Below are 14,789 nucleotides of genomic sequence, written 5' to 3'. Positions count from 1 at the left end.
ATGTTATGTAAAAAATTAATAGTTTTGTAATTATAGATCAATTAGGCAAAAGGGCACGATCAGAAGATCATGCCCTTTCGCCAAGAGGCACCCGAGGCGGTATATAAGCCTGGGGCCCTTCTATGTAACAATCGCCATTCAAGTATTAATAAAAAATATATATGTATTTCTGTCAAATTCTGAATTATTGGCTCCATTGTCCTTGACATTATTTAAATATATTTTCCAAATGCCTTGATGATTGCTTGCCCAAATAAATTTGTCACATTAAATAATAATGAGAGGAGTGCCAAACGCATCAACAATAATATTTTTTTAATCCAATCTGAATTCTTCCCTGAGGCAAGATTGTTTCTTCTTGGGGTAGTTGGGTTTCTCTCGGAGAAATTCATACCATAGCTGCCCCAAATTTCAACATACTATACAAATGATACAATGTTATCCTCTTTATATAGTGCTGCTGAAGAGATTGGATCACCACCTTCAGAATTTTGATTAATAATAATGATATATAATTATTATATAGTTAGATTTTATCATAGTACTAAACAATAAATATTATATTAGGTACATTACGCATCCATTATAAAGACCATCAATAATTTCAATCTATATACATTATGACCTATGCATGAAAATGCAAGCCCGGTGCATGCTTGTTGAGCATTAGCAATCAAATTACCTAATATCACTAGAAACATAGCTAAATGTTTCAAAAGATGTGTGGCAAAGGACTACATCATCAGCAAAGGCTTCTCAGAGATCTAATCAGATTAAGATTTCGAGGCTGATCACCTCACATTTCCAGCCCCAAGGTGAGTGCAGTCCATAAACAGCATTAGTCATTCATCAAATAGCAATCTGACAACAAAGAACACAGGACAGCTTGCAGTGAGAGCTTCAATACCTATTACCAACAATTTTTGACCTGAAATGCTAACAAGCTCATTGTCAACATCAATATTAGTGAAGTTACAAAGGCTCTAATTGTGGCCAGAGCCTATGCCACAATTGGGTCAAAGATTGTCAACTTTAAATAGGTGACAATCTTTGACCCAATTTTGTGTCTCCTTTCTATATTTTAATTTTACTTCTATACTTTATTTGGCCAACATTGCATGCACATTTTCCCAGTCCCATTAACCTATTTTGGTCATCTGTGGTAGTCAGCATTAAGATAGATACAGCTCTCAACAAAGAGGAGATAAACCTATATCGGTACAGCTAGTCCAAAATGCATGGAAACGGGAACAGACATGAAAGTCTACATGTATAACACTAAACTTTGTAGCCACTATAAAAACTAATAAAGCAATAGAAACGCCATTTCCTTTGGTAAGATCCATGAAAAACAGTATTTCTAAATTATGTCATATTTCTCAGCTTAGAAATCTAGCAACCACATAGACAGTCAGTCATCTCATCAAATTGCCAAATTACTTTAAAGTTATACCATCCAGGGTTAGAAAAACTACCGCACAACGAACTGCAACTGCAGCCCACCTACTTTCAACGCACAGCATTAATAGAAGGTCCAAGAGTTTCTTCTGTATCAATGTGAAACACACAAATATGGCTGTAAGGATATATGTTAAGACTGTAATCTAGGAGATGACGGTATTTAGACAAAAGGGAAACAAGGAAGACCATTTATACCTGAGAGAAAACTGTTTGATTGGATATTCTATTTGCATCCTTTGCATATTCAGTATCTGAACTTCCAGCAAGAAGCAATGCAACTGTCTCCAATGCGCCGAGTAAATTCACTGTCTGCAAATAGATGATTAATATTAACTTTCAAGGTCCAATTAATCAAATTTTAAGGACATCTACATTAAGTGCTTGTGAAGTTATATGTTCCGACTGTCCTTTCATTTGAAGCTGTTTAAAAGTAAAGGTTGTTCAAACAATGACAATTGTCATCCAAGCCAATTTCACTAATATCGTGGATCCTCAACGCATCAAACAGATTGAGTTCAAGAATAAACTGCATCAAATAGGAAATTTAACACCAGGACCTCACCTTCTGTCGTGTGAACCCATCAGCACTACCTTTACGAAGCTTTAAAAGGGACACAACAGTCTGTAGGCCTATAGTTTCTCTCAATAGTATCTGAAGGAGAAAATTGGAACGTTAACTATTGTACTTGAGTAACAGTAAAGGAAAAAATCTAGCCAAACAGCCCAACAAACCTGATTTGTAGGATTGTTTCGAAGAAGATTGTTGAGCAACTCAAGGCAATCCTGTTTTCTGACATGCAGATAATTAGCAGAAAAACAAACATAATCAAAAGACAAAAACAATCTTAACCTGTCCCATGCATAAACTTTATTGTTCTCTATAAATATCCTATTAATAAGGTAGATGAGTTCAATTAACTCCACGAAATTAACTCACACTGCTAAGCATGGTGAAAATGCCCACATCCAAGGCAAATATGTTTTTAATAAGCAAAGATTTAGCAAATAAAAAAACTAATTCAAGACCTAAAACTTACATCATTTTTCTTCAGGGAAATATTCCCTCATATTCACAGACGCTCATTATTCATTGGATGATCAACATGCTGTACTAATGATGGATAGTTTTATTACAGATAACAATAGTTGATTCTGAGAATGCAGCCAGTAATGATTTGCAGAGAAGGTTTGGTGAAACAGCAAAGGGAGTCAACAGGGGTTGGCATAAACAGTTTCCTCATAAAGAGGGAGTCTTAGATTTCCGGGCTACTGTGAAAGTATTTACACCATGTTCAGGGATGCTTCACAAGAATTGGGCTACAAAGCGTATATTCAGCACCTGATTGTCCAAGATGGGTTATAGCATCAGAGAAGATAAATGATGGATATGCACAATTGAAATTTGAAACCACTTGCTCTATGGATGCTTGACCTCAGTTGGTTACAATCTCGGTTCCCTTGGTAGTTGGAGATCATGAAATAAATATAATTTATATAAATATCAATATCAATGAAATTATTATTGAAGAGAGGCATCCCAGTTGAGACATGTCCTTGCATTAGGATGTGTCTTATTAATTATTATTATTATTATTATTAATTACAGAGCTATTGATCGTTAGGTGGATGCCCTTCACTGAAGCCTCATTGAGTGTAATGTCCCTTCCTAAATTAATTTGGAACAGAATTAATTATTACATTTTGGGGCCAATTTTGGAGGTGATGGGGCCCATTCGATTTTATTAGGAGGCTAGACTTAGTAGAAGCAATTTTGATATGGTTCAGTTATACGTGGGGGCCACCCACACTAGGAGAACATGCATTCCCTAGTTCGAAATTCAAATTGCATAGAGGGGAAGTCGATGGTTAAGTGAGGGACCCATGATGGAGAGAAAATGGAGGGAAAAGTGCTCCACGAAATCTATATAAGGAAAGCAGCTCTCCTCATTTCATCATCTTTTGGGCATATCGAATTTTTCTTTGGTTGCTCAAGCTACTTAGCCGAGTCACTTGTTGTTTCGCAAGTGTTCTTCAAGCAAAGAGCTCACCCTTTCTTTGGGGGACTTCGAGTGCCATCCTAGAGAGGTTCATGTTCATTCTTTCGGAGGAGGATTTCATTGTGGTTTCCAGCAGTTGCATTCATCATCTCCAAGTGGTGCGTATTTCTGGAGGATGCAGTGAAGGGAGGCCGAGTTTATATTGTGGCATCTTTCAAAGGAGTTTTGGCCAGGAGAAATTCCGAAGAGGAGGCATAGGTGTGTGGTTGCCATTTTGTTGAGTTTTGGAGCTGGAGGAGAGTGCTCCTATTCAGTGTGACTTCCACACTTCATGGGCCAGCACAGAGGCAGCATTTTGTGCACATGTGGGAAGTGCATTATCATTTATTGAGGCTGATCTTTGTTGGGAGAGTTAAGGGAAGCACTTGCGGAGGAGAATTCTACATTTTGGGAGCCTTGGAGGAGGAATTTGTTGGTGTCGTTGCAGGTCGTGTTCTTGAGTAGTCTTGGAGGGTGTAGGGCATCTTGGAGGCTGATATTGGGAGGTTGGATTCAGACCAAACCCTTTCTGGGTTTTGGTCAAGGAGCTTGGGGTTAATTTTGCAACACTTTTTGAGCACCAAAGGTGGAGTTTCTTGAAGTTCCTTTCCAACCAGCAGTGCAGGTTTCTGGGCAGCGCAGAGCATTAGAGGAGCACTCATTTCCAGCATTTGAGATCATTGTCTTATCACCTGGGTTCTATCATGCTTTCGACTGAGGCAAGTCCAAGTGCATTCCTCCATACTATTGTACTTGCCCATTGATTAATAAAATGGCTCAACTGGTTCTTACTTCTGGAGTTTTAATGAGCATTTGCTAATTGTTTAAAATTTATGTGTTGTAAATCATTTTTTCTTTGCATATCACTGTTTATCCAAGTTTGGAACATTACAACGGTATCAGAGCTCAAATCTTGGCTCAGTCGTGAGGAATTTTCCTATGAGCGAGGAGGACGGACATAATATTACTTACAGGAGGCAAAGGTACCAGAGTCGGGAGAGGGAGTTGGATATTACTCCCGACACCGAGGATCGTGGGAAGGCAGTGGTAGCAGAAGATATGGGGGAGCCCAAGAACAGGGAGGAGATTGCCTTCGACAGTGTCTTTAAGGCCTTGAGCGATTTGGCAAAGGGGCAGAAGGAGATGTTAGACGAGATCAAGATACAGAACCGGGAGCGGATCACTCACCGGGATTTTCTATTTGGAGAGACTTCGAGGGCCTCTCAACAACTTGATCATGTTTCACCCACTACGCAGCCTCCATCATCGACAGGGCCAACTCAAGCCACTCTACCTTCTTCTCCACCTTTCGCGCAAGGTGAACCAGGTGGAGTTGAGGATCAATCACCTATGTAATGGGAGCCGACTTCAAGGAGGCACTATCTTTCAGAGACTTTTGCCAGCTCAAACAGAACGAGAAGGGGAAAGGCTATGGAGGCCACGATACGCAGAACTATGAGCTACAGCGCACCATTGGGAAGATGTACTTTCCCAACTACGATGACACTACCAAGTGCAGAGCATGTACTTGGGTGGAGAAGCTGGACACATATTTCTAGCTCAACAGGATGAGGGAGGTTGAGGCCATTAAAATGGCCACATTGCATTTGGAGGGGGAGGCACACGACTGCTGGTTTCATGGCTTGTCCACTTTGGGGCATGCCAACATGACCTCCTACGAGGACTTAACACGGAGAGTAGTCGAGTGTTTTGATTAGAGGGATCCAAAGGCTAACTTCAGGGAGTTGACCCAGCTTAGGAAGACAGGACACCCTGAGCATTATATTTCAGAGTTCTTGAGGGTCTCAGTCATGGTGCCAAATTTGTCAGATGCTAGGAGAGTATACACATTTGTGGAGGGGTTAACAGAGCCACTGCGGGGACTGGTAAAGTCACGTAGACCATCTACTCTTCTAGAGGCAGTGACTTGTCCGAGAGGTTTGCAAAGGGTCATCCTCAAGGCTCGGGCACCATTTCCTCCACGCACTCACTACCCTCAGAAGGGAAGTGACACTAGACCACCCACAGCACAAAGAGCAACCCAAGGGCAGGGGCAGTTGAATGATGAGACCAGGAGAGACCTCAGGAGGAGGAAGTTGTGTTTCACATGTCAAGAGCCTTGTGCACCAGGCCATCGGTGCACAACAAGCAAGGCTCATTATATTGAGGCCTTCTCAGAGAGCGATCAAGAGGATGAGGTGGAGTTGGAGCTTGGTGGGGGAGACAGCGAGGATCCACCAGAGAAGGCACGACCACCACCACCACCACATGGGGGAGTATCTTTTGCACCAACAGGGGGAGTCCTAGCTTCCCTGTGCGAGATACCCAAATTTTTGACCATGAGGATCAGAGGTACAGTGCAGGGGCAACACGTCTCAGTTTTAGTAGAAAGTGGGGCCACCCACAACTTTATTGATGCTCAGATGGTCTAGAGGAGGGGCATCGCCACTATATAGTTTGAGGGGTTTTCAGTTCTAGTACTAGGAGACAGGACTATGCAGTGCACTCGATATGTTCCCGCTTTGACAGTGACCATGGGGAACTATTCGATGACAGATCACTTCGTGGTGGATGTACTGGACACCAATGTGGTGATGGGTGTCCAATGGTTGTATTCCCTTCACCAAGTTACCACCGATTGGAAGCAGCTAGTGATGGAGCTTACTGGGTCAGATGGTAAGCAGGTGGTTCTTCGAGGCATGCATTCATATCCTCCACATACAGGTCCGACCCACAGGATGGAGGACCATTTGAGGCATGGAGACAAAGTATGGGATCTAGAGTTGAGGATTTCAGAGGTTGGGGGGAAGGCCAAGCCACCACATCCAGACATACAGGCAATACTAGATAAATATCCGGTAGTTTTTGGAGATATACCACCGAGACAACCACCTGACAGGGAGTTCAAGCATACTATAGAGCTGGAGCTTAGTGTGCATGCAGTCATTACTACACCCTATAGGCATCCCAAAGCCTATAAGGATGAGATTAAGAGGGCCATCAAGGAGTTATTGGCATTGGGCCACATCAGACCAAGTTCAAGTCCATTCGCTTCTTCAGTTGTGTTGGTGAAGAAGGATGGGACTCTCCATATGTGCATTGACTACAAGGTTCTCAATAAGAAGACGCTAAAGAACCGGTATCCCATTTCACGTATTGATGAGTTGATGGACGAATTTAGGGGAGCCAAGTACTTCTCTAAGATAGATTTGCAGTCTGGGTATCATCATATTCGAGTATGGGAGCAGGACATTCTGAAGACAGGCTTCAGTTGTCATTATGGGCATTTCAAGTTCCTGGTCATGCCTTTTGGGTTGACCAACGCATCGACTACCTTCCAGTTGTGCATGAACCATGTTTTCAGAGGCCAGTTGAGGAGGTTTGTACTAGTATTCTTTGATGACATCTTGATCTACAGCAAGATGGGAGAGGAGCACCAGCAACACCTAGAGACAGCATTGCATATGCCAATACTGTCGGCAATCCTATGCCAAGATGTCCAAGTGCGAGTTTGGGCTGACAGAGATGCTCTACCTAGGGCACATCATAGGCATAGATGGGGTCAAGGTTCACCAAGAGAAGATTCAGGCCATTCAGGAATGGCCAGAGCCTTGAGACGTGATAGCGCTAAGAGGATTTTTGGGCATTTGTACTTATTTCCTGAAGTTCGTGAAGGGCTTCTCACAGTTGGCAGCACCCCTTACTGATCTGACTAAGAAGGGGACTTTTGCATGGAGAGATGGAGCTCAGTCAACATTTGATCAACTCAAGGAGGTGATGAGTTGTTGCCCAATATTGGCACTTCCAGATTTTACGTAGCCTTTTACATTGGAGTGTGATGCATTGGGTGTGGGGATAGGGGCAGTCTTGTCCCAAGGAGGGCACCCCATTGCTTTTGAGAGCCGGGAGCTCCTACCACATGAGATGTCCTATTTAGGGTTGCGGGGAGCGCTGCCCCCCCTCTCGCTCCCAATCCCAACTCGCACTCTGAGCGGAAGCGCACTCCCTAAAAAAAATGTTCGCTGCCTTTTCGGGAGTGTTTGCGAAAATGTTTAGCCTTTTTGCAGTAATGTTCCAAATGCAATTTTTTTTCAAAGAAACAAATAAGTTTTGAGTGGGGCAACTTAATGATCAAGCTTATGGCCCTAGTATTTACTATTGATATGTGATTCATGGTAATGTTAAATTCTTAAAGTAAAAGTGACATTCTCCTTAATCTTCATTTTCATCCTTTTACATAAATTTTTAACATTACCATGAAATGACTCAGGATGTTTGAGAGTGGTTCCGACCTCATTGGATTTCATATGGAGAAAGTAGAATTTAGATTTCATTCAAAATCTAGCAGACTTATCAGTTTTTCAGGATTTCGGGATTGTAATGTTTCCATTGAATTTTGTCATGTATTAGGGTATGGAATTTGTATTTAATCAAGAGCACCAATCCCTCTATGTACCTTGATGTTAGTGACATTGGTTGTCGAACTCCTCTATCATGACCCTCCTAAAAATGTACGCATTACTCAAACAAAATCTTGACTTGACATGCTATGTTTTTTCTATCTTATGTTAATGCTTAGAGGGTGATATTAATGACAAAAATCCCTATACAGATCCAAAGGTAATGACAAAGATACCTCTAGATATTAATGCTTAGAGGGTGATATTAATGACAAAGATCCTGATTTTCCAACAAGACTAAAAAATTAGACATTTCTCGTGGTGGCAAGAGGCCCAAGCATAAGCATTAGATAATAGATTTACTTGTCTTTTCTAGTTTCTAGTAGTTTTTATAACTATTGACTCTTTCATTGTAGGAATTTACAGGGTAAGTTCCTCAGAAAGAATACCAAAAGGACACTGCTCACAACCAGATCACAGATCAATACACCAGTATTTTTGACGTGGTTAAAACCCTCAAAGAGGGAAACAGTCCACGGCCTGTCCCAACGTGGGTACTACAGGCAATTTATTAATCAAAGAATGAAAATTTACATAAGCTTCTCTCATGCACGGATTACCCGAACAATGACCCTCCATGCGCTTTAAATAGAACTCATGGACCAATCGGGTGTCAAGCCACGGATCAAGTGTCGGTAATACCGAGGTGAGAGTGAACCGTCGGATCACTACATATCGTGACCGTCGGATTGTAAGTTACCAAATGTACAACGGTAAAGAAACACACTTTACCTAACTCTACACTAGACCAAGTTGAACTTAACTATATCCTATGTGTCGGAATATCCTAACATTCATATTTATTATGATATTTCTTTAAACAAGATATGACAATTTAAGTTTGAAGTTGGCATTTATAACTCATTAGTAATGAATTATGAATATGATGCTTCATGAAAGTTGAAAGTTGTTGCATTTCATTTCATTTTATAACATTTCATTTCATGTTAGATATTATTAGTTGTAATGGTTACACTTACCTTACAAGTACAACTTTGGTGATCAATGATGATAACTGTTATATATTGAATTTTGAAAGCTTGAAACTTTAAGATTGATGAATCATGAGACTCAATATGTTGTATGTTACTATGTTACTAACTTGTGGACGTGGTTGATGAAGATTGTAACTTCTAGATGATTGTTGTCTATGATTCAATCTATGTTTTTAATGTTTTCTATATCTAATTCATCATTCTACATGTTTTTGTTGACATATACGCATCAAAACATAAAAATAAATAAATAAATAAATAAATAAATAAATATAGATATAGATATATTATATAAAAAACGCTCCGGGATTCGCTCCCAAACCGGGAGCTTCTGAAAATATCGCTCCTGCCCCTGTTTTCGCTCCCGCTCCCAAGTAACCTTGTGCTAGAGCACTTTCCTCACTAAAATGGATTGTTAGTTTTTGGTAGCATTGGAAGTGCTCTAGCCTTGAAAATTGGCGGAGAGGCTAAGGCACATAGAACCCAAAAACCATTTGGTGAAATTCCACCCAGATTGTATTTTATTAAAATAATTAATATTTTTAACGGAGTTCCTAAATCTAAACTTAGGGAAATTAAAATATTAATGGGTATTAATCAAAATATGGGTGAGAATGATCTAGAAGGTGGATCAAGTCATGTTTTAATCTTAGCTGTTGATTAGAGACTTAATCTCAGTCGTTGAAGACTCAACAGGAAAAGTATAAGATGTAGGCTTGGGATTCATTTGGAAACACACACACAAAACGAATTGATTTGGAGTTCGATTTTTGGGGCTAGGAAGCTGAGAAATTCGGACTAAGTGATTGTTCAGCAGCAGAGGGGCAGTGAGAATCCGAGAGGACTTTTTGGAGAATACTGACAGAGAAGCAGAAAGAGTTTATAGAGAGGAAGCGCAGTAGCCGGGAGAGCCGACGTTGGGCCAATCTAGGCCCACGCAGCCTTGACGCAATGCCAGAAGGGCCAACGCAGAGGCGAAAGTTGCCTGTCATGCAGAAGTCAGAATTGCCGGGAACTGTTGGAACAATCGAGATAGCTGACGCAGAGGGCAGAAGAGGTGACGCAGGGATGACGGAGAACCTAAAAGGATGACGCAAGGCCTACGCAGGGCTAGCGCAAAAGTAGCCAAGGTTAGCCAATCTTGTTGCCGGATCAGCCAGAATTCTGCCGGGTGAAGTGAGGTAAAACTCACTCAGATTTTCAGCCAGTATTTTCTCTATAAAGGATTGCTAGATGAGCATCCTAGATTTGTATTCAGTTATTTATCTTGCATAATAATAAACCCTGAGAACTGTTGCACCGCTTTTCCCTTATTGGGTTTTTCCGGGGACTATTTTGTCCAAAATTGAGTGTGTCCTATGTATCTTGTTCTTTGCTATGTTTATCTGTTTCATGATATCATATATTTAATTAGTGTAGGTTGCAGAAGTAATTTGCTTCAGTATTCAGAAGAATAACTTGATGAATGTAATTTAAAAATCAAGTAGGTGAAGTAGATTCAGATTTGTTGCAGTAGGGTTCCTTTAGTGTAGGAATTTTCACATCAATCATCAAGAAGGACCTCTCACCTCAAGAACACTTCAAGGCCAAGGATCACATCATCATATTGAAGGAAGTCTAAACCCTAGTTCGTTCAAAGAAGGCATCTACACTTGGAACATTCTTAGGATCCTCACTCCATCATCATCTCAAAGAAGAAGACCTCATAAGACCCTACCTCTACTCAAATTGAAGAGGTCTTCAAATCAAACCATCTTGAAGCCTAATCATCCAAAGGGAGCAAGATCAAGTACATTGTCATCATCATCAAGGATTCAAGGTGATCTCTCTCTCTTTGGAGTCAAGAGTCACTTTTTAAGGAAGACATCTTCTTCAAGAAGAAATCTTTTAAAACCATATCATCATCAAATCCGAGAAGTCAACAAATTGAAGATATTTTCACCAAGGAGTATCTTCACAAGTGATTATCTTTATGTCCACATTTGAATCTATAAAAATGTCCTTTTGCAAGGAGAGAAACAAGTTGGTTGGGTCCTCAAACTTTCTTGCATGGAAGAAGAGGATTGATTTGATCCTCTTAGAAAGTGGTAGAACATGTTAAAGGCTCAATCACAAAACCTCCAAAGGAAGAAGCTCAAGCTCACGCAAGATTCATGAAAGGGGAAGTAAGGGCTCAGAGGATTCTTATAGAATCTATCAATGACCCCCTCATTCTCTATGTATCAAAAGTAGAAACATCAAAAGAAATATATGACAAACTTGTAGAATTCTACAAGATGAAGATATCAAAAGAAGGAATAGCCTCATACTTTATGAGGATATCTGAAATAAGGGGCCAACTACAAGAATTGGGAGAGATAATGTCTGACAAAGAAATGACTACAATAGTACCTAATGCACTACCAGAGGAATGGGGTAACTTTGCATCAAGTATTTATGGGAAAAGGAAGCTACTCCATTCAATGATCTATGGTCACTATGCAAAATTGAAGAAACTAGGTTGAAGGCAAAATTTGGTGTAGGATCAAATGAGCAAACTCAAGCATATGCTGCCATGGCGAAGAGAAAAAGAAAGTTTGGGAAATTTGTTCCTCAGAAAAAAAAGAAGAATATGGCAAAGGTTCAATGATATGGATGTCAAGAATATGGGCAATACAAGAGAGATTGTCCTAAACTCAAGAAGGACAACATCAAAAGAGGAAGGGAAGAAGCCCATATCACTAAAAAAGTGGAAGAAGTTGAAAAGAAGAAATCCAAGGAGGAAGTAAAGGATCTATACTAGGATTGAGATAATCTTCCTCGCCAATTCTTTTCAAGTTTCTGTTTCAAGTTTTCTGCTATAAAGTATAAGCTATTATGGTAGGAAACATTAGAAGCATGATAGGATGCATCATGTTAGATCTAAGACTTTTGTGATCCATAATGTAGAAGAAAGTCTTTCGGATTAATCACATTGTCAGGATTTGGTCGACATTTCGAACCAACTAATGACCTTGTCCTAAGGATGAACCACATTAGTTGGTTCAAAACGTCGACCAAATCTTAACAATGTGCTTAATCCGAAAAACTTTCTACTACAGGATGCATCACATTAGGAGATGGCATAAAGAAAGCATATGGTTGAAGCAAGAGCTCATAACATCATCATAAGAAACATGAAAGATAGATGAAATAGAAGTCGATGGTAGTCACCTATAGAAGGATGTTGATTTCAGGTAGTTTCGGATGTGCTCTAGCCAAGAAAATTGGTGGAAAGGCTAAAGCACATGAGATCTCCATGGCCCAGAAATGGTTTGGACAGGTTGTACCCAGTTTGGTAGATATTAAAATAATTAATATTTTTAATGGAGTTCCTAAGTCTAAACTTAAGAAGAATAAAATATTAATGAGTATTAATATAAAACTAGGTTAAACGGTTCCAACAGTCATGGATCAATCCAAATCTAACCTTGGTCATTGATTAGAGATTTAATCTCGGTCATTGAAGGACCAACGAGAAAAGTATAAGAAGAGGCTTGAGGGTCAATTGGAGGACACACTAGAGTGATCAGTCATTCATTTTGCTAGAGCAGGGTTCTAAGCAAAAGTGAATCAGTGATCAGCAACGAGGGGCAATGAGTATTGGGCAGAGAGGCAGAGACAATGCCAAGAGACCAGTGCAAAAGCAGAGAGCGAGAGCAGCAGCCAGAGCAGGCCATGCAGAGCCCAACAGAGACAACGCAAAGCCCAGAGGGACTCTGTCATCCACGCAGAAGGTCGAGGAAGTGACGTAGAGAGTCACAGAAGCTGCGCAGTGCCTCAGAGGGCTAATGCAGAGCGTCCTGGGGCTGACGCAGTGTAGCAGAAAGCTGACGCAGAGGCCAGAAGGGCCAGCGCTGAGCTTCAGAGTTCCCAGAGAGGGTTTCATGGGAAAGGTTTTTTGAATCCCTGTTTCCGAATAGAGAGGTATTGTTGCAGTGTATTTTTTCTCTGTCAGGTGAGCCGGTTAGGCACCTAGTTGCACTCAAGGAAATACTGCATATTAATAAACCCTCATAATAGCTACACCAGTTTTCCCGCATTGGGTTTTTCCGAGGACATTTGTCCAAAAATAACGGTGAGCTTCAGAGTTCCCAAAGAGGGTTTCATGGGAAAGGATTTTTGAATCCCTGTTTCCGAATAGAGAGGTATTGTTGCTGTGTATTTTTTCTCTGTCAGGTGAGCCGGTTAGGCACCTAGTTGTACTCAAGGAAATACTGCATAATAATAAACCCTCATAATAGCTACACCGATTTTCCCGCATTGGGTTTTTCCGAGGACATTTGTCCAAAAATAACGGTGTCACTTATGTGTTTGTTTTCTTTCAATTGATGATCTGTAGATGTTGTGATTGTATTGTGTTTATTTCAGTGTTTAAATGTTTTAAATAACTTCTTTAGAATTTACAAGTAGAAGAAATAAACCAGCTGTATACAGATTAATTTTCTAACAAATAGACTTAGAAAATTCAACATGGTATCAGAGCGTGGTTGCAGATCACAAGAAAGTGGAAGGCATCAACTGAGCAGAGCATTTGTAGCAAAATCAGTTGTCCCGAGTGATAGAAAGTTAATCCTTGCAGAAGCGACAGAGGAAGGGTTGACATAGAGGCTACAGAAAGGCCAGCGCAGAAGCCGAGGAGGGCAGAAACAGGCTCACGCAAAGCCATGCAGAGGCCAGGAGGGTCGAAGCAGTTGGTTGAGGGAGTTGTTTTTCCAGCGCCGGGATTGCACAAAGCCAAGAGGGTCAATCCTTCAATTGATGGGGCGAAGGAAGCTGTGGACAGGTTGCGGGAACGAAGATGGTGGGGTACTGTGGTCATAACAGTACCTAACAAGGCAAAACCAAGGTAGAGGGAGTTGTTGCCGAGGCGGATTTCTAGCCAAGGAACCTGGATTAGTGTTGCAATTCAATAGACGATCAGAGAGGGGCAACTTGACGGTTGGCAGAAGGACTTCCAGGAGGGAAATCGGGACTCAGAGGGAGTCCAAAAGAGAACTTCCAGACGGGAAGTAGAGAGACTCAGCAGGAGTTGAACCAATAACTTCCAGGCGGGAAGTAGAGAGACTCAGAGGAGTCGACAGCGAAGAGCAGAGAGATGGTCATGAATAGGCTGAGGGGTCAGTATAGGTTGGACGAAGCATCTAACTTTGTGGTCTGGAAGGCCAGGATCCTGTCCATTCTAGACAGACATCACATCAAGGGCTTCGCCTCGAGAGTAATGGCTATCCCAGTTGACTCGGTAGCTAATGAGAGGTACGAGGAGGCAATGGCCAAGGAAAAATGCATCATCCTTGATGGGGTCAAGGATCATGTGGTCCAACATATTGCCGAGAAGGAAACGGCAAAGGAAATGTGGGATACCTTGAAGGCTTTGTACCAGCATACTTCCGTGCAGAGGAAGATGCTACTTGAGAATCAGCTACAGTCGTACCAGATGCAAAAGGGAGAGCAAATAGATCTCTTCCTCGGTCAGTTGAAGGAGATCCAGGACCAACTGACTTCCATAGGGGCCACGCCAGATCAAGAGTTGATGGTAAGAACCGCACTAAACGCAGTCTCCAAGGAGTGGGAGACATTTGTCCAGAGCATACTGGGCAGGGCGAATCTTCCAGATTGGGAAGAATTGTGGGTGGTTCTTTGTCAAGAAGAGATCAGACAGCTGACCAAGACGGGAAGTAGCAGCAAAGGAGTCCAGATCAAGAAGGAAGAGGAGGAGGATGCGGCTCTAGCATCTGCGGGAAAGCAGGAGAAGAGAAAGAAGGAGGACCTCTCCAAGATCAAATGCTTCCATTATGGGAAACTAGGTCACTATGTGA

At 41.3% G+C, this 14,789-nt stretch overlaps 1 protein-coding gene across 2 annotated transcripts in view; it reads right to left on the bottom strand.

Moving 5' to 3' along the window:
• The window catches only part of GC6 (golgin Putative 6), a 398,621-nt gene that overhangs the window by 234,382 nt on the left and 149,450 nt on the right, over window positions 1–14,789 (bottom strand). For both annotated transcript variants that reach the window (XM_089423919.1, XM_089423920.1), the window contains exons 10-13: window positions 2,194–2,244; window positions 2,024–2,113; window positions 1,657–1,770; window positions 1,476–1,547 (exon numbers count right to left, since the gene is read on the bottom strand). In XM_089423919.1, coding sequence (XP_089280045.1) covers window positions 1,476–1,547; window positions 1,657–1,770; window positions 2,024–2,113; window positions 2,194–2,244 — 327 coding nt within the window. The remainder of the gene's footprint in view (window positions 1–1,475; window positions 1,548–1,656; window positions 1,771–2,023; window positions 2,114–2,193; window positions 2,245–14,789) is intronic.

Source organism: Pinus tabuliformis, chromosome 4_2 (genome assembly GCF_031772625.1).
Source record: "Pinus tabuliformis cultivar Carrire ecotype Pingquan chromosome 4_2, CPIR1, whole genome shotgun sequence".
Taxonomy (NCBI): domain Eukaryota; kingdom Viridiplantae; phylum Streptophyta; class Pinopsida; order Pinales; family Pinaceae; genus Pinus; species Pinus tabuliformis.
The sequence above is the reverse complement of the archived record's forward strand: the minus strand, read 5'-3'. Positions and strand labels throughout refer to the sequence as shown.